This window comes from Chiloscyllium plagiosum, unplaced genomic scaffold, assembly GCF_037043375.1.
Source record: "Chiloscyllium plagiosum isolate Xiang-an unplaced genomic scaffold, Cpla_swu_hap1 HiC_scaffold_3, whole genome shotgun sequence".
NCBI classification, from domain to species: Eukaryota; Metazoa; Chordata; class Chondrichthyes; order Orectolobiformes; family Hemiscylliidae; genus Chiloscyllium; species Chiloscyllium plagiosum.
This window is the reverse complement of record NW_028270141.1, coordinates 145,171,216-145,192,719: the sequence shown is the minus strand read 5'-3', so window position 1 is coordinate 145,192,719 and position 21,504 is coordinate 145,171,216. Positions and strand designations below refer to the sequence as shown.

At 43.4% G+C, this 21,504-nt stretch overlaps 1 protein-coding gene across 5 annotated transcripts in view; it reads left to right on the top strand.

Annotated features, from left to right (window-relative positions):
- mrps18a (mitochondrial ribosomal protein S18A) overlaps window positions 1-21,504 on the top strand; it is a 93,996-nt gene that overhangs the window by 11,627 nt on the left and 60,865 nt on the right. For 4 of the 5 annotated variants that reach the window (XR_015754767.1, XM_043687258.2, XM_087984086.1 and 1 more), the window contains exons 3-4: window positions 3,927-4,034; window positions 18,895-19,018. Coding sequence is in view for 4 of the 5 variants with exons in the window: in XM_043687258.2 (XP_043543193.2) it covers window positions 3,927-4,034; window positions 18,895-19,018 (232 nt within the window). In the remaining variant the exon portion in view is untranslated. The remainder of the gene's footprint in view (window positions 1-3,926; window positions 4,035-18,894; window positions 19,019-21,504) is intronic. The other variant, XM_087984105.1, reaches the window with a different exon arrangement.

Here is a 21,504-nt window from a genome sequence, read left to right as displayed (position 1 = left end):
GCGAAGTTCTCGTGGTATTATCTCTAGACTGTTAATCCAGAAATCCTGGTAATGGTCTGGGGACCCTGGTGCGAATCCTGCTGTGGCAGATGGTGGAATTTGAATTCAATAGATGTCTTGAATTAAGAGTCTAATGATGGCCATTGTTGGAAAAACCCATCTGGTTTACCAGTCTCTGTTGGGCAAGGAAACATAGAACATAGAACATAGAACAATACAGCACAGAACAGGCCCTTCGGCCCACGATGTTGTGCCGAACTTCTAACCTAGATTAAGTACCCATCCATGTACCTATCCAAATGCCGCTTAAAGGTCGCCAATGATTCCGACTCCACCACTCCCACGGGCAGCGCATTCCATGCCCCCACCACTCTCTGGGTAAAGAACTCACCCCTGACATCTCCCCTATACCTTCCACCCTTCACCTTAAATTTATGTCCCCTTGTAACACTCTGTTGTACCTGGGGAAAAAGTTTCTGACTGTCTACTCTATCTATTCCTCTGATCATCTTATAAACCTCTATCAAGTCACCCCTCATCCTTCGCCGTTCCAACGAGAAAAGGCCGAGAACTCTCAACCTATCCTCGTACGACTTCCTCTCCATTCCAGGCAACATCCTGGTAAATCTTCTCTGCACCCTCTCCAAAGCTTCCACATCTTTCCTATAGTGAGGCGACCAGAACTGCACACAGTACTCCAACTGTGGCCTAACCAAAGTCCTGTACAGCTGCAACATCACTTCACGACTCTTGAATTCAATCCCTCTGCTAATGAACGATAATACTCCATAGGCCTTCTTACAAACTCTATCCACCTGAGTGGCAACCTTCAAAGATCTATGTACATAGACCCCAAGATCCCTCTGTTCCTCCACCTGACTAAGAACCCTACCATTAACCCTGTATTCCGCATTCTTATTTGTTCTTCCAAAATGGACAACCTCACACTTGGCAGGGTTGAACTCCATCTGCCACTCCTCAGCCCAGCTCTGCATCATATCTAAGTCCCTCTGCAGCCGACAACAGCCCTCCTCACTGTCCACAACTCCACCTATCTTCGTATCATCTGCAAATTTACTGACCCACCCTTCGACTCCCTCATCTGAGTCATTAATAAAAATTACAAACAGCAGAGGACCCAGAACTGATCCCTGCGGAACTCCACTTGTAACTGGGCTCCAGGCTGAGTATTTACCATCGACCACCACTCTCTGCCTTCGACCGGTTAGCCAGTTTTCTATCCAATTGGCCAAATTTCCCTCTATCCCATGCTTCCTGACTTTCTGCATAAGCCTACCATGGGGAACCTTATCAAATGCCTTACTGAAATCCATGTACACTACATCCACTGCTCTTCCCTCATCCACATGCTTGGTCACCTCCTCGAAGAATTCAATAAGACTTGTAAGGCAAGACCATCTTTCCCTGGTCTGCCCTAGTGACTGCAGACCCACAGCCATGTTGACCCTTAAATTGTCCTCAGGCAAGGAATGGTTAAATATCCTGGCCTCTCCAGTGATGCCCACTTCATATGAAGGAATAAAAAAATCAAGTTCGACAAACTGCTGTTTGTATCCCTATTTTGCTGATTCTCTTAGCGTTGAAGCATTCTTCTGTCTCAGTCCTGAATATACTTGGGGGTAAAGAATTCCTGAGGTTCATTGCCCAATTTCTTTTCAACTCAGCTGTAAATGGCCCTTAGTCTAAGATTATGACCTCTACTTCTGGAGTCTCCAGCTAGTGGAAGCACCGTCTTAGCATCTGGCCTATAAAACCCTCATGGAATTTTAGATGTTTCAGTGAGACCATGTATTGTTCTCCTGAACTCCAGAGAGTGTAGGGCCATTCTACTATTATCTCTTCTCATGGTACAATCCAGTCATTGCAGGAATGGATCTAAAATACCCAAGCATGGTCTATGTAAAGTTTAGACAGAATGTGATTAAGAAGTGGTTTCAATGTTCGATATGGATCAAATTAAGAGAAAGTGGAAAGGATGGAGGAAGAGAGATTGAAGACCAACCCTGAGAGGAGAATTGTCAGCCAACTGATCTCGTTTTTCTTGCATCTGAGTTAGGAGTGTGAGACAGCTGCACTCCGCAAGTTCAGGCTATTCCTGTGTTAGTGTCTTTCCTTCTTCAAAGACCCAGCAAAGACATAAAATTACAGCGCGGCAGGCCATTTTGCTTTGCTGGAGTCTGGCATTTGAGAGCAGTGGTTGAGGTGATGTGAATTCCAAGAATAATCAGCTGTTTGAGGTGATGTTCAGGATAATACAGGACACCGCTTATCAGTAGCTGGATCAGCATGTGGAGAGTGAAACCCTTAATAAGTAAATTCATTGAAGTGGCGAGAAGACACAGCTGGAAGATTTAACGTGTTGTAGGTTTATGTCGACTGGACAGGACAGAAACAAGTCAGTCAGCCTTCTCTCTAGTCGCCTCTTTAAATCCATCTTTGTTCCCATGCTAAAAGGTGGAAGGTGCTGTTAAGATTGGGAGAACAGGGCAGAAGATTTGATGGACAGGGAAAGGATCTGTCGAATCACCAAAGGTTTTTATGTGAGTGACTCAAAGGAATTGAGGCAAACCCAAAGGCACAAGAAAGTGAGCTTTCTTTGCTTTGATGTTTTACAAGGGAAACTGGAGATTGTGAGGAATGCAACAAGTTGCAAAGATGAAAGAATTGAAATGTTGCGGAAATGCTGCAGCAAGTGATGGAGAAGCTGCCAATGTGGCAGGAAGTCTGAGGTTTCTTGTATCACCAAAGGTTGTGAATCTTCAAGTTATGATTCCAGCTTACTTGCAGTGTTGATGGAGTAAAGAAATGTGAAAAACAAAGTGGTATTTGTTAATTAATTCTGACTTGATTCACATTTTACTCCATAGTGTCTCTAGCATTAGGCCATAAGTGTTCATCAAAATGCTTGTGTTCCTCACAATAGACTGGAATAAAGAAATTCCCAGCAGCCCCACCGTAGAAACACATGATATTACAGCGCAAAAGAAAGCCACTAGGGCTGTCATGTCTGTACTAAATCTTTGAAGAATAGTTTGTTTGCATTTCTTTTCTCCTTCCCCTGTCCGTTTGTTTTTTGTTTTCCAGTTTTGTAAGCTTATCGGGAATTTGCTTCAGCCACAGTTTCTGATGCAAATCTTTGTGTTAAAAAGGAAACTTCTTGCCTTTGAATTTGTTTTTTTTTTCGTAGCAAGTGGGGTAGTCCATTCCTTGATACAACATGGACCCACCTACCACCTCGATTCGATAACTGTTAATTCCTGTGTCAATCAAAATTATGATCTGAAATTGATGCCGTTGAGCTGCAGCTTCATTGACTGTTTCCGATTTACTTTCAGTAAAATCTCTAATCGCTTAGTGTACCCCTGAATCTCAGAATTTTCTCAATGCTAATGATCAGGGTTTTAGTTTTTCTAGTGTCTCCTCTTAAATAAAGCGTTTCATCCCAGTGATCTTGCTGTGTATTTGTCTGAGGCATGCTGTCTGAGGCCTTCACATCATTTCCAATGTTAGAGCTTCTAAAGCTGGACTTGTCATTGGAACAACTTCTCAGTGACCCCAACATAGCCTCTGTTGACCGACTGCATCTTGGCTCATCTCCTCTTCCTGCCTGTTACTTTGTGGAAATGACTCTGTAATTATGGCATTGTTCGTAACTGCGTTTGTACTGACAGAACGAGTCTGGAGAAGCAGCTTTAACTCTCAAACTTTACGTTCAGAAGAACTGTTGTAATGTCACAACAAGGACTTCAGGAATGTGGGGCCAGATTGTTCTTGGTCAGTGTTGTTCTGCTTCCTTTAGTGATTGAGCAAAGTTTTGTTTTATTGGTGGAAGTCTTTGAACTGGCATTTATACTGACTGCTGCATTCACCTTCCTCATAGTCACAAACTTTGATTCTGCTTTCAGATTGAGGGAAGGAAAATTGAGGATTCTCTAGTGGCTTCTGAACCTCCAAACCCTTCAGGGCAGTGCCCAATCTGTAGGTGGAACCTAAAGCATAAATATAATTATACAGTAAGTACACTGCATTATCTTTTTGTTTAATCAGGTATTTTAATAAATATTTTATTTTTACAACCAGCCAGAAATGAGTTAAAGGATGAAGCTTTCTGTCTTTGGAGTGTTTGAGATAAAGAACACAGAGATCTTTAAGTGAAAGTTCGAAAGTACATGAGGGTTAGGGAGAGGAAAGAATAGACTAGCAGAGGTGTTTAATTAACTTTTCATGGGAGGCGTTTGTGTTGAGTCTCAACAATGTCTTAAACGTGTTGGGCTAAATGGCCTGTTACTATTTAATCAAATGTACAATGCAGTAGTATGATCCAATGTAAATTGAGTTTAGGCAATGCCAAACTATGGAGCAGAAGCAGAACGTCTGCACATAGCGTCTCATTCTTGCTGGAAATGGGTGACGTGTTACCCTGAAGTAAATGCTGTTTCGAAGTTGGGTCTGAGGACCCGTATGGTCACCATTTCCTTCCTGCAAATTTAACTCTTCACACCTCCTGCCAGTTTTGCATCCAGAGGCATGCACGTGATCCATCCCAAACTCATTATGTGAATGAACACAGAACTTTGGGTGTGTGGGAGTTACGTGGCACATGGGAAACCTTTTCCATGCAGAAAGTGTTTGGGATCTGGATGACACTGTCTGAGAATGTGGCAGAGGCATGTCTAACTGTGGCTTTCAAAAGGAAATTGGATACACGTCTGCAGAGAGAGAAGTTGCTACTGGGGAAGGGCAGGTGCTGCGATTGGCTGAATTGCTCTTGGACAGAGCTAGCCCAGACAGGCTGGGCTGAATGGCCCCATGCTGTACTGTAATTATTCTGATTCTGTGATGCACGCAAATCTTTAATTGCTGATACTTCAAGCCATTCAGCCCATCGAGTCTGCACCAACCCTCTGAAGATCACCTACCTAGACCCCTACCTTGCCCCTGTAACCCTGCATTTCCCATGGCTAAACTACCTAGCCTACATTGCTGGACACTCCAGGGCAATTCAGCATGGCCAACTGACCTAACCTGCACATCTTTGGACTGTGGGTGGGAACTAGAGTATCCAGTGGAAACCTGCGCAGACACTGGGAGAATGTGCAAACTCTACAGAGAGAGTCACCCCAGGCTGGGATCAAACCCGGGTCTCTGGTGCCATGACGCAAAAGTGCTAACCACTGAGCCACCGTGCTACCTGCAAAAAACAACAATGTGTTTACCTGGTATCCTGGCCAACAATCCTCTCAACTAATCACAATAGAAAAAAATAAATCAAGTTAATTACTCTGTCAACTTGCATTTGCTTTATGGAAGCTTGATTGTTGCATCTGGCCTCACAATTGTTCTGGCAGTACTGCCATTTATTTACAATATGGTAACCATTATAAATGCAAGTCTATTGTTTTAAGAATAACCTTCAGCTGCCCTAAGCTCTGGTTTCGTTTTCGAAACAGTTCCCCTCTCCACTTCTCCTGTCTTCTCCTGCAGATGCTTGTTATTAAGGTAGGTGATCGAGCTTTTGATCACCTACCTTAATAACTGTTTATATGATTTAGTGTCCCGTTTCTCCCTGTAAAGCCTCCTGTAGTTTGATTTAATGACTGTTCTTTGATATCTGTTGATGCTATCCATTGGTCGTGCAAAATCTCACGAAATGGTGCAGGTGGGAAATTGAGGCGATTAGTAACTTGTGTATCCTACTGTACAGAAAGTAAGGTTTATTAAGCATATCATGTCTCTGATGTTGAATAGCGACTGCAAACAACACTGGGCTTTGTTGCCAGTGAGTGGTGTAGTTTAGTAATGGATCAACGAGGAGTGGAATTGTGACTGGGCTTGGTGAATGCATTCCACCCAGATACGTGCTGTCCTGCACTGCGCTGTCTTACAACAGGGAGCTTTTAATGCATTCCTTTTAGCAAGCACCTGGGTGTGTGTTGCAAAGGTACATTGAGTACTTGTGGAGCAGAATAGTATAATTTGTTTCTCAAGTCCAGCTCAATGAGTTATTAGCGACTGGCTTTTTTCCGTTCAGTGGTTCTGCAGCTTTCACTTAGCCTGTGGAGTATGAGATGTGAACACACAAGCTTGGTTATCCACTGCAGTGCAAGGGGGTGTTGTGCTGTTGGAGATACCATCTTTCAATGGGATGATGTTCCACTGGGACTCTGTCTGGCCTATTGAAAGTTTGCCTTCCATTATTTGAAGCAGATTGTTTGTTTTATTTTTGGAAGGGGATGTCTCCAGGTGTCCTGAGCTGTATATATCTCTTGACCAAATCCTTGAAACGGTTTTGTCATGTTATTACCCACTTTGCTTTTTTTTGGGGATTGTGGTCAAATTTGTCACCACCTCTTTTATAAATATTTTTTGATTTTAAAAAAAGGAATTTAAGTTTTTTACAAAATTACAAAACCAGTGCAAAATAGTGTAACAACTTTGTAATATAATAACAATAAAAAGAAACAAACTGCTACTCTACTCCACAAACTACCGAAACACAAATAAGAGCAAAAAAAACTACTAAAACTACAATTCAATAAATAACCAAGGTAAAAGAAGAAAATAAATAAACAAGTTATAACAAGGCAACTTAAATTATATTCAATTAAATTACTACACTCAGAACAATCTCACCGAAACTCCCCACTACTGGGAACAATAGGAAGCACACCCGTGTTTGTTCAGGATTCGTAATAAGTAATTAGTAAGAGTGCCAACATCCATTTTACACTTGGGGCACATTGGGGACACTATTGTCTTAAATTTCGCCAGCCATTCCGGTGAAAAGTGAGTACCTTCAATTGACTAGCCTGCGTGCTGTTGCAAATCGAGATCTTCCTAACATTTCCCAGATATCCTCCCACATCTCTGACAGGATTTCTACCCCCAATTCTTGAGTGCAGGTTCTGCATAGCCGCTCAATGTCCTTTGAAACATTACTCCCTAATATGTGATAGAGGGTGCTAACCGAGAGGCCGTCCATAGACTGGAGCACTCTCCTCTCCGTATCCGACTTATAGGGGCTAACCATCAATGTTTTTTTTGTATGGAGTCTCTAACCTGGAAGTAACGAAAGAGATCTCTCTTGGGTAGCTCAAATTTCTGCTCGAAGGACATCATGACCTCCCCGTCAAATTAATCTCCCAAACAGGAGATTTTCTGGACTCCCAGAGCTTAAAGCCAGAGTCCATTGACCTCGATGGAATCCCAATATTCACACTATGGGAGTGAAAGGGGAAGTTTTTTGTAAATTGCCCTCGCCCTGCCATGTCATCCTCCATGCTTTAACTGTGCTTGGGACGATTGGGTTTCTGCAGTGGTCCATAACAATTCTCATCTTGTCCATAAACAACAAATTAATGAGGGGGCATTTTGTCTGGGAGGCCCAGATTGATCGCAGGTCCTGACAGTCCCATTCAGCCACACAGGATAGTGAAGAGCTCAATTGGTATTTTTTAAAGTATGGAAAATCTAGGCACCCCCCCACCTTCAAAAGCTGCAATTTATCCAACTTAATAAGAGGCCGCCTATGATGCCAGAGAAAAGATCCAAGCCTGCTTAGTGCTTGCTTTGGCAGCATCAGAGGGAGCATTCGCACGGGAAGAATATTCATTTTAACCAGAGCTACTCTGCCCAACCAAGCTATCGGAAGATCCTCCCAGTGCCGAAGGTACGGCATTATCTTCTCTAACAACTGCACATCGTTGGCTTTATGTGGTTGATCGAAGACCGGGGTGATGAAAATGCCTAAATACAACAAACCTCCCTGTGACCACCGGAAAGGGAAATGGGTTCCGTCCCCAAACTTCAATATATTAGTATGCCCCCCCCCCCAACGGGCCTGGCCTCCGATTTCATGAAATTAATTTTATACCCTGAAAACAAACCAAATCGATTAATCACTTGTATTAAGCGGGACACAAATGTCATTGGATCACTTAAAAAGAGAAGAACACCTGCATGACCCTACCTCTGAGGCTGTTGTATTGGGATCTGTGCGGATGATTTCCTCCACCGGCTCGATTGCCAATGTAAATAATATCGACGAGAGAAGACACCCTTGACAGCAGTCTCTGCCAACACTAAAACTATCTGACTTTCTACCGTTAGTGAGAACCACTGCTTTCGGATTGCCATACACACGCCAAAAACCCCTCCAAGACCAAACCGTTCCATGACATCAGAGGTATGGCCGCTCCACCGATCAAATGCTTTCTCTACATCCAGGGAGACTACCAAACCTGGGATCGATCTTTGCTGGCATATTTGGACCATTTTTAATACTCTTCTAATATTGTTGGTAGACCTATGACCCTTGATAAAACCTGCCTGGTCCTCCAGCCTTGATGCCAGCATTTTTGACTGGATTTTAAAATCCACGTTCAGTAATGATATGGGCCTGTACAAAGTGCAATCTCCTGGGGCTTTTCCTTTCTTAAGAATAAGAAAAATATTTGCTTCTCTCAAAGAGGATGGGAGGCAGTCCTGACTGACTGAATAATTGTACATATTTTAGAGTGGCCCGGCCAGCTTGCCTGTAAACTCCTCATAAAACTCACTTTGAAATCCGTCTGGGCCGGGTGCTTTACCACACTGGAGCAGCCTCACTGCCTCCTGTATTTTGTGAATTGTCAGGGCAGTATTCAGAAAGGACGCCTGCTCTGAGGTTACACCAGGAATGTTCAGGGCCTTAAAAAAGGATGCCATCTTCATCATTCTGTCTCGCAGCCCTTCAACCGGTACAGCACAAAGTAAAACTTTCTAAATGGTGCGTTGATCTTTTTAACATTAAGTAAAAGCACCAGCACACTCTCTAATGGATGTAATAGATTGGGGAGCATTTTTCTTTCTGGCCAAGTACGCTAGATAGCTACCTGGTTTATCACCGTACTCAAATAACCTCTGTTTCGCAAAAGAGATTTCCCTCCTTGCTGTCTGGGTGAGTGCAGCATTCAAAGTAGCCCAAAGGGCTATAATCTGCTGAAATTTAATTACAGACGGTCTGTCAAAGTATGCTAACTCAGCTGCCTTTAGGCGAGCCTCGAGAAGACGTTGCTGTTCTCCCCTCTGTCGCTTCCAGGTCACTGAGTAAGAAATAATCAAACCCCTTGCTTAAGTCTTGGCAGTCTCCCACAGCACCAATGGATTACTGACTGTACCTAAATTAATATCCCAAAAGGTTTTAAACTCTGTGAAAAATACTCTATAAACCTGCTGCCTTTCAGGAGGAAAGGATCCATGTGCCAGTGTCGGGACCCTGTCCTGCTACCACCTGCTTGACTTTCATGTACACAGTCATGTGATCAGAAATGGCTATGTTCCCTATTCTGCAAAACAGCACCGAGTCCTACAAGGTTGATGGGACAAAAAGCATGTCACTTCTAGTATAGCACTTACGTGGTTTAGTAAAAAAGGTAAAATCTCTACCTTCGGGGTGAAGACATCTCCACACATCCACCAACCCTAACTCCCTGTTCAGGTCCACCAGTGCCTGGATTGCGGGGACATACCCGCAAGACCCTGACACTTCCTGTCCACCTCGGGGTCAATAATACGATTAAAGTGTCCCCCCATAAATGTATGACGCGCCCCAAGGGTCATCAATCTAGAAAGCACATCAGTTAAGAATTTAAAGGGATGTGCCGGGAGTGGGGGGGGGTGCAATCCCAGAATCCCATACTCCACGCCATGTATTAAAGCTTTAAGTATTATGAATTGCCCTGCAATCATCCTTAATTTGGCCTAGCATTTGAAATGGGAGGTTCTTCCGGATGAGAATAGCCACTCCTACTTTTCGAATTAAAGGATGAGAAAAACACTTGGCCAAGTCCTCCCTGTTGCACCTTTAGATGCTCCTTATTGGTTAAAGTGTTTCTTGCAACAAGACTACATCGACCCTCTTCTTTTCTAAGGCTTGACAGTATCTTTTTTTACTGTTAATTGGTGAGTGACTCCCATTAACATTCCAGGTGCACCACTTAAACGAATGGCTAGCATGATCGTCCAAAACAGTCCGTGACACACCACCCTGGGAGGAAGAACTCCACTCATCGTGCCGAGTGAAAACAACACAGTTCGTATGGGTTTAAAAATGCAACTTCCGAAACTACCAAATTAAAACTCCTAACAGCTACTTCTACAACATACCAACATATAACATAACCGAAAGGAGACTTCCCCCTTGTCCACAGGGGCGCTTATACCACCCATTAACCCCACCATGACTCCTCCTAGCTGAAACCATGCCCCTGTCCCAGACAACACAAAGTAAGAAAAAAAACCAACATCTTATAACAAGAAAGTTAAAAGTGGGCACTCAACCGTCCCCTCCATACTGTAACCCTAGGCACTCCTGGTAGAACAAACAACCCTCTTCCCCGCTTCCTCCCACTGCCACCCCCCCCACCCCACACTCCATCCTACACCAGAAAAGAACGAAAGGAAATAATAAGAGAAAATCCTGGAAAACAAAGGATAATGGGAAGAGAGAGAGAGGTGAGGGAAAAAAGGGAAATAATTATGACCCTGACACACATTAAATAAATGCCACCCCCCAACAACCAGGTAAACCAGGCAAATTACAGAGAAAAAACAAAATAAATATAATTGTCCATATTATTCAGGCCAGTCAGTCTATTTTAAACATCCAAGAAGTCCTTTGCCGTTTCCGGTGAATCAAAATTGAACACTGACCCTCCGTGGCTGAAATGCAATATTGCTGGATATCTGGAATACTGGATATTCAAGTTCCTCCGCCGCCTTTTTACCTCATCAAATGCCTTCCTCTTACGAATCACAACTGGAGAGAAGTCCTGGAAAAGCATAATTCGTGATCCTTTACATATAAGAGCCTGTAGATCCTTCCCCAGTGCTGTAGAGGCTTCCAGCGTTATTTGTTTATCTATACAATGCTGAAGTTACACTGGGACCGGGTGGGGCGCTGGTCTGATCCGGGCCTGCGCACTGCGACCCGGTGGGCCCCCTCGACCCACACCCAGTCTGCCTAGACCTCCAGCTTCAGAAACTGTGGGAGCCGTTGCTTCAAGAAGCTGACGAGCTGGCCGCCTTGCTCCTGTTCAGGAAGCCCCGCCAACCAAAGTTCTTCCGACGACCTCGATTTTCGAGGTCATCGACTTGCTCCTCCAAGGCCTGCACTCGCCATTCCAGGGCCTGAACCCGACTTGCTGAGGATTAGGCCGCGGTCTCGGATGCTGTGGCCTGTTGCTCCGCCTCCCGGACACGCTGCCTGAGGCACTGCATCTCCTGGTCATGCCTCTGCAGCGTGACTGAGATCGATTCAAGCCTGGCCTGGGTCTCCCTCGTCGACGAATCGATTTTCTCTCTGAATTTAACAAACTTTTTGCATGAGAGTTCTTGGATCATCCTGAGAATATCAAAAGTACAATAGAAAGGCAATTTTTTCTTGTCAAGGAATAGCTTGAAGCCCCATATCCTCACCATCACAAAGTTCCGCATGTAGCGCTGCTCTGTCGTATTGCTTTCCTCTGTGCCTATTTTAGTCTGTCTGCTGCCTTATCCTCATCCATACTGTTGTCACCTCACAGCCAGTCTGTCATTGACAGTATGTCATGGAGTGAATTATTCTTTAAAGTCCAGCCGTTGTTTTCATGTACGGCATTTCTGATAACAGATTCCACAAAAGCTTTGAGATGACCATGCGCCCTTTTCTTTTATCTCATGTGGAGAATATTTTCTGAGGGTGCAGTGCTCTTCCTGGCCGACTATGGCCAGGAGGAGGACTGCACCCTCAGAAAATGAGGTACCAATTTATCTAGGCACCGGGAAGGGGTGAGAGAATGCACCCTACAATGAGGTACCAATTTATCTAGGCACCAGGAAGGGGTGAGAGAATGCACCCTGCAATGAGGTACCAATTTATCTAGGCACCGGGAAGGGGTGAGAGAATGCTGAGTTGAGTGATCACCAATTGTGCTGTGGATGTCTTTGGTTTTAATGTCCTACGTAGCTTAGGAAGTGGGTAGTGTGGCAGTGGGGGTACTAACATCAAGAGCAAGGGCTCGGCAGCTGCTACAAATCCCTTGTGCCTGCCTTGTTCCTCTAACAGATGGTTCGAGTTCTTAAAGGACAAAACTAGAGGAAAACTATCTCGAACTTGGAGCTGCGATCAGGAATTTTTAAAGTAGCTAACTGAAGACTAAAACAGGATCGATTATGATATGCTGTTTTGTTTATGTAATGAGTTACTTCATGCCAGCATTTCAAAACCTTTTCCTTTCAGGGCTAATATTGTTTGAACTTCACGCACAATGATACTGGTGCTAGTTTTCTCCCATTACCACCAGGTCAAGTTCTGACTGAAAACAGGGCGAAGTTGGCCAGTCTTCACAGCTGACAGCCAACTTAGCCTGCTTTGTAAGAGAAACAAGTCCAGCTCACATATCTCAGTGGCGTCGTAAATTTGATCATGTTGTCAGGATTAGGCAGCTAAAGAACAGGAGTTGAGCCCCTTCAGCTGATTTTGGTATTCAATTAGATCATGGCTGATCTATAGCTGAATCCCATCTCCATGTCCTGATTGAATAATCCTAAATACCTTTGTTCCCTTATAGAAAATTCAATCAATTGAGTCCTGGCTTTAGCTTTTTTTTTGCTGGGGGTGGCTGGGGGTTTGGAGTTGGGTTTGCAGGTGGGCAAGTCTTTTCAGATATTTCCTACCTTGTGTGTGCTGAAGTGATTCATGACATTAGCCCTGAAAGGCACAGCTGTAATGTTAAAGATTTTCCTCCTTGTGCTAGTATCCTTCCACCAAAGGAAATGGTTTCTCTCCATCTACTCCATCAACTCTTTCAATCCTCTTAAACAGCTTAATTAGATCACCTCTTAACCTGCTGTGGTCAAGGGATTAGGGGCCTAATCTTAACAGTGTAAACACAAGGAGCAGATCTGATATATTGGTGTAAACGGAGAGCCCAACTTACCTATGGGAGCGGCTTGACAGTGGGATGCTCAAATGGTATGGTCCTGAAACAGGATCCACTTTAATCATGAGGTTAAAACACCTTGAGTAAGCCAATTGTTATTTTATTTACAGACTTTAGACCCTGCTCCTACCCTGCTCCCACCCCCCCTCCCCCAACTCAACTCCCTTCACCTATTTGAACTATCATTTTTCTTTAAGAGGAGCTTAACTGGTTAAACAATATTTACCTCAAATTCTGGAATTTGGCCGCCTTTAGAAATCCCTTGTCCAGCTGAGGTTGGCAAGTACTCAAGAATGCGGCAGTGTTGAATGCAAAGTAAATTTGTTTCACTGCGGCCAACAATGGGAGTTGTTTCCTTGCTCAAATATTGGGTGCTGGACTTCCCTTGGCTTTTAAATTAAATTAGCATTTTACTCGCTGAGGCCTAAATATGTCTAATTAAATAAAAAAAGCTTGCAAAGCCGTACACCTAGCTTATAGATGTCTGCATGTAACATGAAGTGTCAGGAATGTACTTTATCCTCCATCACTGCTGAAACTGCTGTGTCACTGAGCTGGGGGCAGTGATGGCCTGTGACCGGAAGCAGAGTTCAGAAAGCTTTGGATAACAAAGGTCCTCATTTAGGAGTATTTAAAGCAAGAATGTTAGCTGGATTTCAAAAAAAAATTAGGAATGGAAATGCTTTGCTTATCAAGAATGTCGTGAGCCAGGCTTTCTGGAGAGGGAACAGTGATTAGTAACAGTGAAGGAATGATTGAAAAGAAACCTGGATGGTTGCTGCCAAAGAAACCCCTGTTTGTCGGAAATTGGCTGATATTGCAAGCCATCTTGTCAAATTAATAACTGGTACTTTTGGATGAGAAATGGAAGTGGCCAGTGTTCTCCCTTATGCTGGACAATACTTGCAATTAGTCCATGGTCCAAATTTTAAATAGGACCGAGAAGGAGTAGGCTGTTTTTAGTGATGATGTGGAGGTGCTGGTATTGGACATTTCTGGATAATGTCCAAAGTCACACGACACCATGTTATCAACCAACTGGTGTATTTGAAATCATAAGCTTTCAGAGACTCTTCACCTGACGATGGAGCAGTGCTCAGAAAGCTTGTGGTTTAAAATAAACCTGTTGGACTGGTGTCGTGTGACTTCCGACTTTGTTTTTAGTGAAGCCCATTCTTTGCTCCAACATTTTCCATACTCTGATGCATGTCAGTGATAGTATGTTTGATCCAGTGGGCAGCATGGTGGCTCAGTGGTTAGCACTGCTGCCTTACTGCACCAAGGACCTGGGCTTGATTCCAGCCTCGGGTGACTGGCTGTCTGTGTGGAGTTTATACATTCTCCCCATGTCTATGTGGGTTTCCTCCCACAATCCAAAGATGCGCAGGTTAGGTGGATTGGCCATGCTAAATTGTCCATAGTGTCCAGGGGTGTGCAGGCCAGGTGGATTAACCATGGGGAATGTAGGGAAACAGTGAGGGGGTTGAGGGGTGCTGGTGTGAGGTGGGGTGGTTGCAGGGCTCTGGGTGGGATGCTCTTTGGAGGGTTGGTGTTGTCTTGGCTGAATGGCCTGCTTTCACATTGTAGGGATTCTATGATTCTCTTTTACCTTGTCCATGCCTCACAAGTGCTGGTTATTAATGTTAGTTTTACTGTTCCTTCTGATGCATAGATTGAGAACTACTAACTCAATCCACTTGGCTCTGCTGGGGGCATCTCCGACTCTGTTTAATGATCCAGCACGCTGAAGGGTGAACCAACAACCTTGACCTTGACACTGTACCAGATTGTGTACCAATGTTAGAGGTGGATCCTATGGCATTATCAGAAGAGCAGGGAGTTCCTTCTTTAGCCAGAAACATCAAATAAAGAATAGATTGAATTTGTTTTTCCCTGAACACATGGAACAAAGCCAGTTACCTTGGATGCTTCTCCTTAAAGCAGAGAAAATCCATCTTCTTCTGATGTTCGGCTCAGCAAAATCAGTCTTGGTGAGGATGACACACAGAATCTGCAGAGGGTTATAGACACGGTTTGAGAGTGGGCAAAAAACTTGACAGATGGAATATAATGTTGGAAATGTGAGTTTACGCACTTTGGCAGGAGGAATAGAGGTACTGACTGTTATTTAAATGGAGAAAGGTTACAGAAAGCTGAAGTCTTCGTGCATGAATCACAAAAAGCGAGCATCCAAGTTCAGCGTAAAATAGGGAAGGCAAATGGCATGTTGATCTTTATTTCAAAGGGGATAGAGTATAAAAACAGGGACCTTTCACACAACTATACCATGCACTAATTAGCTTACAATGGAATACTGTTTTGAACCCCTTATCTATGTAAAGATATGCTGGCTTTGGAGATAGTCCAGAGAAGGTTCACTGGGCTGATGCCAACTATGAAGGGATTGCCTTATGCTGAGAGGTTGATGAGGCACGTGCTCATTGGAGTTTAGAATGAGAAATTACCTTATTAAAACCTACAAGGTTCTTGGTGGAATTGACAGGGTAGGTTGTTTCCCCTTGTGCAAGAGTTAGGATTAGAGGGCACCATCTCAGAATAAGGGGCTCCACATTTAAGACAGAGGTGTCCCAAGATATTTTTTAAATACATTAAAGGGATGAGGTTAGGCAGGGAACGAGTAGGGCCCATTAAGGACCAAGAGGGCAATTTCTGTGTGAAGCTGCTGGCTATTGCAAGGGTGTTGAGTTAATACTTCCCTTTGATGTACATGCTGGAAAAGGAGAGCATTGTTATGAAATTCAGGAAAAGGGACTATGAGGAACTTGGACAGTTTGACATAGAAAATGGCGAGATATTGGAGGCTCTGTTGAGCTTGAAAATAGACAAATCCCCTGGCCTGGATGAATTGCATCCCAGCCTGCTGTGGGAGGCGAGGAAGGAAATTGTAGGGTCTCTGACACACCATTTTAATCCCTGTCTGGCCACTGGGGAAGTGCCAGAGGACTGGAGGTCAGTTAAGTTGGATCCACTTTTTAAGAAGGGTGTCTAGAGGTGAACTAGAAAATTACAGACTCGCGTCAGTGGTAGGGAAGCTATTGGAGAAAATTCTGAAGAAGCAAATTAATACCTACTTGGAAAGGCATGGGGTAATTTGGGATAGTCAACATGGCTTTGTTAAAGGGAAGTTATTCCTAACAAATGTGTTAGAAGTTTTTGAAAACGTGATCCATTACGTGGATGAGGGACGCTCAGTTGATGTAGTTTATATGGATTTTAGCAAAGCTTTTTACAAGGTCCCACATAGGAGATGAGTTGCAAAGGTTAAATCACATGGAGTTCAGGGAAACTTGGCAAGATGGGCAAGGAACTAGCTTGGTAATAAGACACAAAAAAGGGTAGTGGTAGGAGGCTGTTTAAGTGACTGGAGTCCAGTATCCAGTGATGTGCCACAAGTACTGGGACCCTTATTGTTTGTTATTATAATAAATGATCTCGATGAAAGTGTAAGGGGTAAATGTTAAGCAAATTTGCAGATGACACCAAATTGTACAGTGGCTAACAGCAAAGAAGTTGGTTGTAGGTTACTGGAAAATATAGATGGGTTGGTTATTGGGCAGACAAGTGGCAGATGGTGTTTAACCTTGATAAGAGTGAGCAGATGCACTTTGGAAGAAGTAGTGAGATGAGGTAGTATTCAATGAATGGCAGGAAACTGGGTAGCTTAGAGGAACAGAGGGATCTTGAGGTAAGTATTCACAGATCCCCGAAGTCAGCAGAGCATGTGAATAGGATAGTTAAGAGGACATATGGGACACTTGCTTTCATTAGTTGTGACACTTGAGTATAAGAGCAAGGAGGTAATGTTGGTCAGGCTATAGCTGGGATACTGTGTGCAGTTCTGGTCACCTCACTACAGGAAGAATGTGACCGCACTTGACTGGGTACAGAGGGGTTCACCAGGATGTTGCCACAGATAGAGAAATGGGGCAAGAAGGAGAGACTAGATGGGCTTAGATTGTTGTCTGTTGAACAGAGAAGACTGAGGGGGGACAAGATTGAGGGGCATGGACAGGGTGAATAGAGAGCAGCTGTTCCCCTTGGTTGAGGGGTCAAGCTTGAGAGGGTATTGTTTTAGGGTAAGGGGTGGGAAATTAGGGGTGGGTAAGAGGAGGGTTGGCAAAATAAACCTTTTCATGCAATAGATGATGGGAATCCGAACTGCACTGCCTGGGAAGATAGTAGAGGCTGGAAACCTTACAACCTTTTAAAAAAAATATTCAGGTGAGTATTTCAAATACCATAACATTCAAAGATATGAGACAGGTGCAGGAGATTGGAATTAGCGCACCTGTAGTGGTAGTTGCTGTCAGTGTGGACTCGATGGGCCTTTTCTGCACTATATCAATCTATGGGAGGAATTTTCTTCTCTCAAAGTAGTGGATTTGTGGAATTCTTTACCACAGAGGGCTATTGAACCTGGGTCATTAAATAATTCAGGGCAAAATAGACAGAGTTTTAATCAGTAACGGATCAAGGATTATAGGGAAAAAGCAGGAAAGTGGAGTTGAAGATTATTAGATCTTATTGAATAGCATAGCTTCTGCTCGTACACCTTATGGTCTAAATTGAGGGAATTAAACATCCTCGGGGCAGACTGTGCCTTTTAGATCGACACAGACTCCTCATTTGGAGAGAACTACAAATTAATCGGAATACTAAACCAAGGAAATAGAATGTGTGAGGAGTGATGTGCGTGTGTGAAGATTTGCCTGCACTTGGATGACCCTGTACATTGCCAATTGAAGGGAAGTTGAGAGAGGGAGGGAAGAAATTAGAATTTAACTATGTGCCAACAATTTATTGATAAACCTTAAAGGCTTTCCATGCAAGTTCTTTGGTTAAAGGATTTGTCAAGAGTTCATGATCTTTTCAGTTCCAGTTGTCCCAGAATGCACAACATTTTTTTAGTGGAACTGAATGTTAAATGTCATGGAGTGAGACAACCTTTGATTCAGTTTAGCTCCACACTGTACCAGATCTAGCCTGCAGCAAGGAGGAAGGTGCACAGCAGGGGGAGGGGGTGGGAGGAGATTTCTTAACAAAGCAAAGGAAGTCCAAAATAGGCTTCTCTGGGCATTTGGCTGTGGGCTGTGTTTTTGAGAAAATCTTCAATATGCTTCAAATCGACTAGCGAGGAGTGATTTCATAGGTTAGGAGAAAGTGAGGACTGAAGATGCTGACCTTCATCATTATGAATGCAGAAGACCTTCATCAGGAATATGATGAAGGACTTATGCTTGAAACGTTGACTCTCCTGCTCCTCAGATGCTGCCTGATCGGCTGAGCTTTTCCAGCACTACACTCTCGACTCTCATTTAATAGGCTTCCTAGTAAAACATTGTCCCTATCTTCTTCCAGTCATGTGCTTAAGTTTGTTGAGGTGATAAGTCTATTGTTTAACTGCATGAGCCATATGTTGGTTTGAAGTTTAAGTTAAATACTTAACCTTCCCCCACTTTGTGATGACGGGTTAGAGGTCATTTCTTATTTTATTCTTTCTTGCAAAGTAGGTGTCACAGACAAGACCAGCATTTTTTTGTCCATCCAAGTTGCCATTGAAGTGAGTTGCTTGCTCATCTGTTTCACAGTCAAACATTTTCCTATCCGTCTGGAGTCACACGTAGGCCAGGCCAAATGAAGATGATAGATTACTTTAACCTAAACGACGTGAGAGAATCAGATGGGTTTTTACTGTGGTCGAGAGTTTCATGGTCACCAGTGATGCAATAACTATATTCTACCTTTATTAGTTGAATTCAGATTTGCAAAGCTACTGTGTTGCGCTTTGAACTTATATCCCTACTGCATGAGCCTGATCATCTGGGTTACCAGCCCATTGGCCTTACCTCTACCCCATCCTTTCTTACATTGTTCTCTTATTTCTGATTAGGATGTGCTACTGCTCAGTCAGTTTATCCGGTCAGATGGAGGGATGCTGCCACGTCGGATCACAGGCCTCTGCTTTGAAGAGCATAAGAAGATTGAAATTTGTGTAAAGATGGCTCACCGAGCAGGTAAATTATTTTTTTTGTGTGGCACTGGTGATTTCGATATTGAGTTCCCTCACTTTCTCGTTAGTAATTGTAACTAGTGAACAAACCTGAAGTTCCTCACAACTTCTGTTGATTCTTGTACATTATATCCTGTGGATAAAAGCCTTTAATTAACTTTCCTGTCCTGTTTTAAGATATTTTTATTTTCATCAGTTGGTATGTATCGCAATATCAAACGCTGTCTTCCAGTCAAGGTGGCACACTGCTAGCTTACCTTCAAGCCCATGCCACTAATGTTAGTTCTCTGTAGGATCTTAAGAAATAGGAACAGAAAAAGGACATTTTGTTGATCACACCTGCTCCTGCCATTTACTGAGATCAAAGTAGTTCTTACTATATAAACTGCGACTATATTCAATCACCCAGCCTCCTCTGCATGGGAAGAGAATTCCAAACATTAACCACCCTTGAGAGATGAAATTTGTCTTCATTCCGTTTTGAAACTGTGCCCCCGAGTTCTAGATTCACCCTCCAGAGGATGCTTCCTGTCAGCATCCACCTCTCAAGACCCCTCACGGTGTTATATTCTTCAATAATATCACCTCTCAACCTTGTAATCTTCAAAAAATTTAGTCTGAATTATATGGTGGAGATCTGAAACTCACCAGGCCTTGCAGCATCTGTAGAGAGAGAAACTGAAATAACGTTTTTCACCTAATAGCTTTTCTGGTCGAGTTTCCATCTGTTTTCCTATCATTTTCTCAGACTACTCCCTTTCTGGAAAGAAAAGATGCAAACACGGGTTGAAGATAAGATGCATTGTTGGAGTGAGAAGCCATTTTTGGCAGTGAGGAATGATCTTCCCCAGACGTCAGGCTTATACTTTGCCTCAAGCACCGGCAATAAGCCGTTTGGGAACTTGCCTTTATTGGTCAGTGCATTGAGTATAGGAGATGGGAAGTCATGTTGCAGCTGTACAGGACATTGGTTAGGCCACATGTGGAATACTGTGTTCAGGTTCTGGTCTCCCTGTTATGGGAAGTTTGTTGTGAAACTTGAAAGGTTCAGAAAAGATTTATAAGGATGTTGCTAGGCTTTGCGGGTTTGAACTATGGGGAGAGGCTAAATAGGCTAGGGCAATTTTCCCTGAGGTGTCAGAGGCTGAAGGGTAACCTTACAGAAGTTTATAAGATTATGAGGGACGTGGATAGGGTGAATGGCCAAGGTCTTTTGTTTCTGCAGGGTAGGGGAGTCCAAACCTAGACGTGCATAGGTTTCAGATGAGGGAATGATTTAAAAGGGACCTGAGGGGCAACGTTTTTACTCAGAGGCTGCTGCATGTGTGGATTGAGCTGCCAAAAGAAGTGGTGGAGGCTGGTACAGTTACAACATTTAAAAGGGATCTGGGTGGGTTTTTGAATAGGAAGGGATTAGAGAGATGTGGGCCAAATGCTGGCAAATGGGACCAGATTAATTTAAGATATCTGATCAGTATGGACGATTTGGACCGAAGAGTCTGTTTCAGTGCTGCACGTGACTATGATTCTATAAATAGACTGCATCTGATCACTGGTCATGGCTGTGAAATGGCGGTAATGTGATAGGAGTTTAACAGGAACCGGGAGATTATAATAATATGCAGTTAAAAAAATTAAGCATGGGAAACTTGTTTTGGCCAGATTGGTGATCCCCCTCACCCTGATTATATACTTATTCCACATATTGTAATACATTGTGTGCTGGTCTGTAACAGTGGAACTGGGAGTGGATATAAAACCTTTGCATACAATAGGACTATGGTCAAATCAAAAGCTTGACAGGTATCCCCAACTGATAGTGGCCATAATGAATTGTGGTATTACAGAATAGAATATCAGTGACGTCTTGTGTCAACACCAAGACTGAAGTATGTTTATGACATCAATTGCGAACTTGTGGTTTGAGAGCAGTGTAATATTCATGTTAAATAATGTGAAGAAAGTCAGTAATTGAAACTTATTGAACTCACAGAAAACAGTAGATCTTTAGTTATCCAGACTGTGGCTAGTGGAAGATCGTTCTATTTTTGCTGTCACTGATCAGTGAACAGAATGTCAGTGGGAAGAACTTAAATGTAGTCATTGGAAGTATTCATCAGGAAAACGTGCAAGGGATGTGGGTGTTCAATAATTAGCATTGACGGTTGATGTAACTTGATGGGATTTTCTAGACATGTTAATAAGACATACCGTGCATATTCTTGAATTGAAAGTGGGTGTTGCGAGGGCAACAAGGAAAGAGGAGAAATGGGCAGCGACAGGAGCAAATAATGGAGCGGTAAGGGTAAGGCAGAAAGAGTGGGTACATTACTTTTGGTTCCAGTGTGGCACAGGCCGGAACCGAAAGTAATGTACCCACTCTTGCTGCCTTTCCCTTACCACAAGAGAGAGGTCATAAAACATTATAGCGCAATACAAGCCCTTTGGCCCTCGATGTTGCGCCGACCTGTGCAACCAATCTGAAGCCCA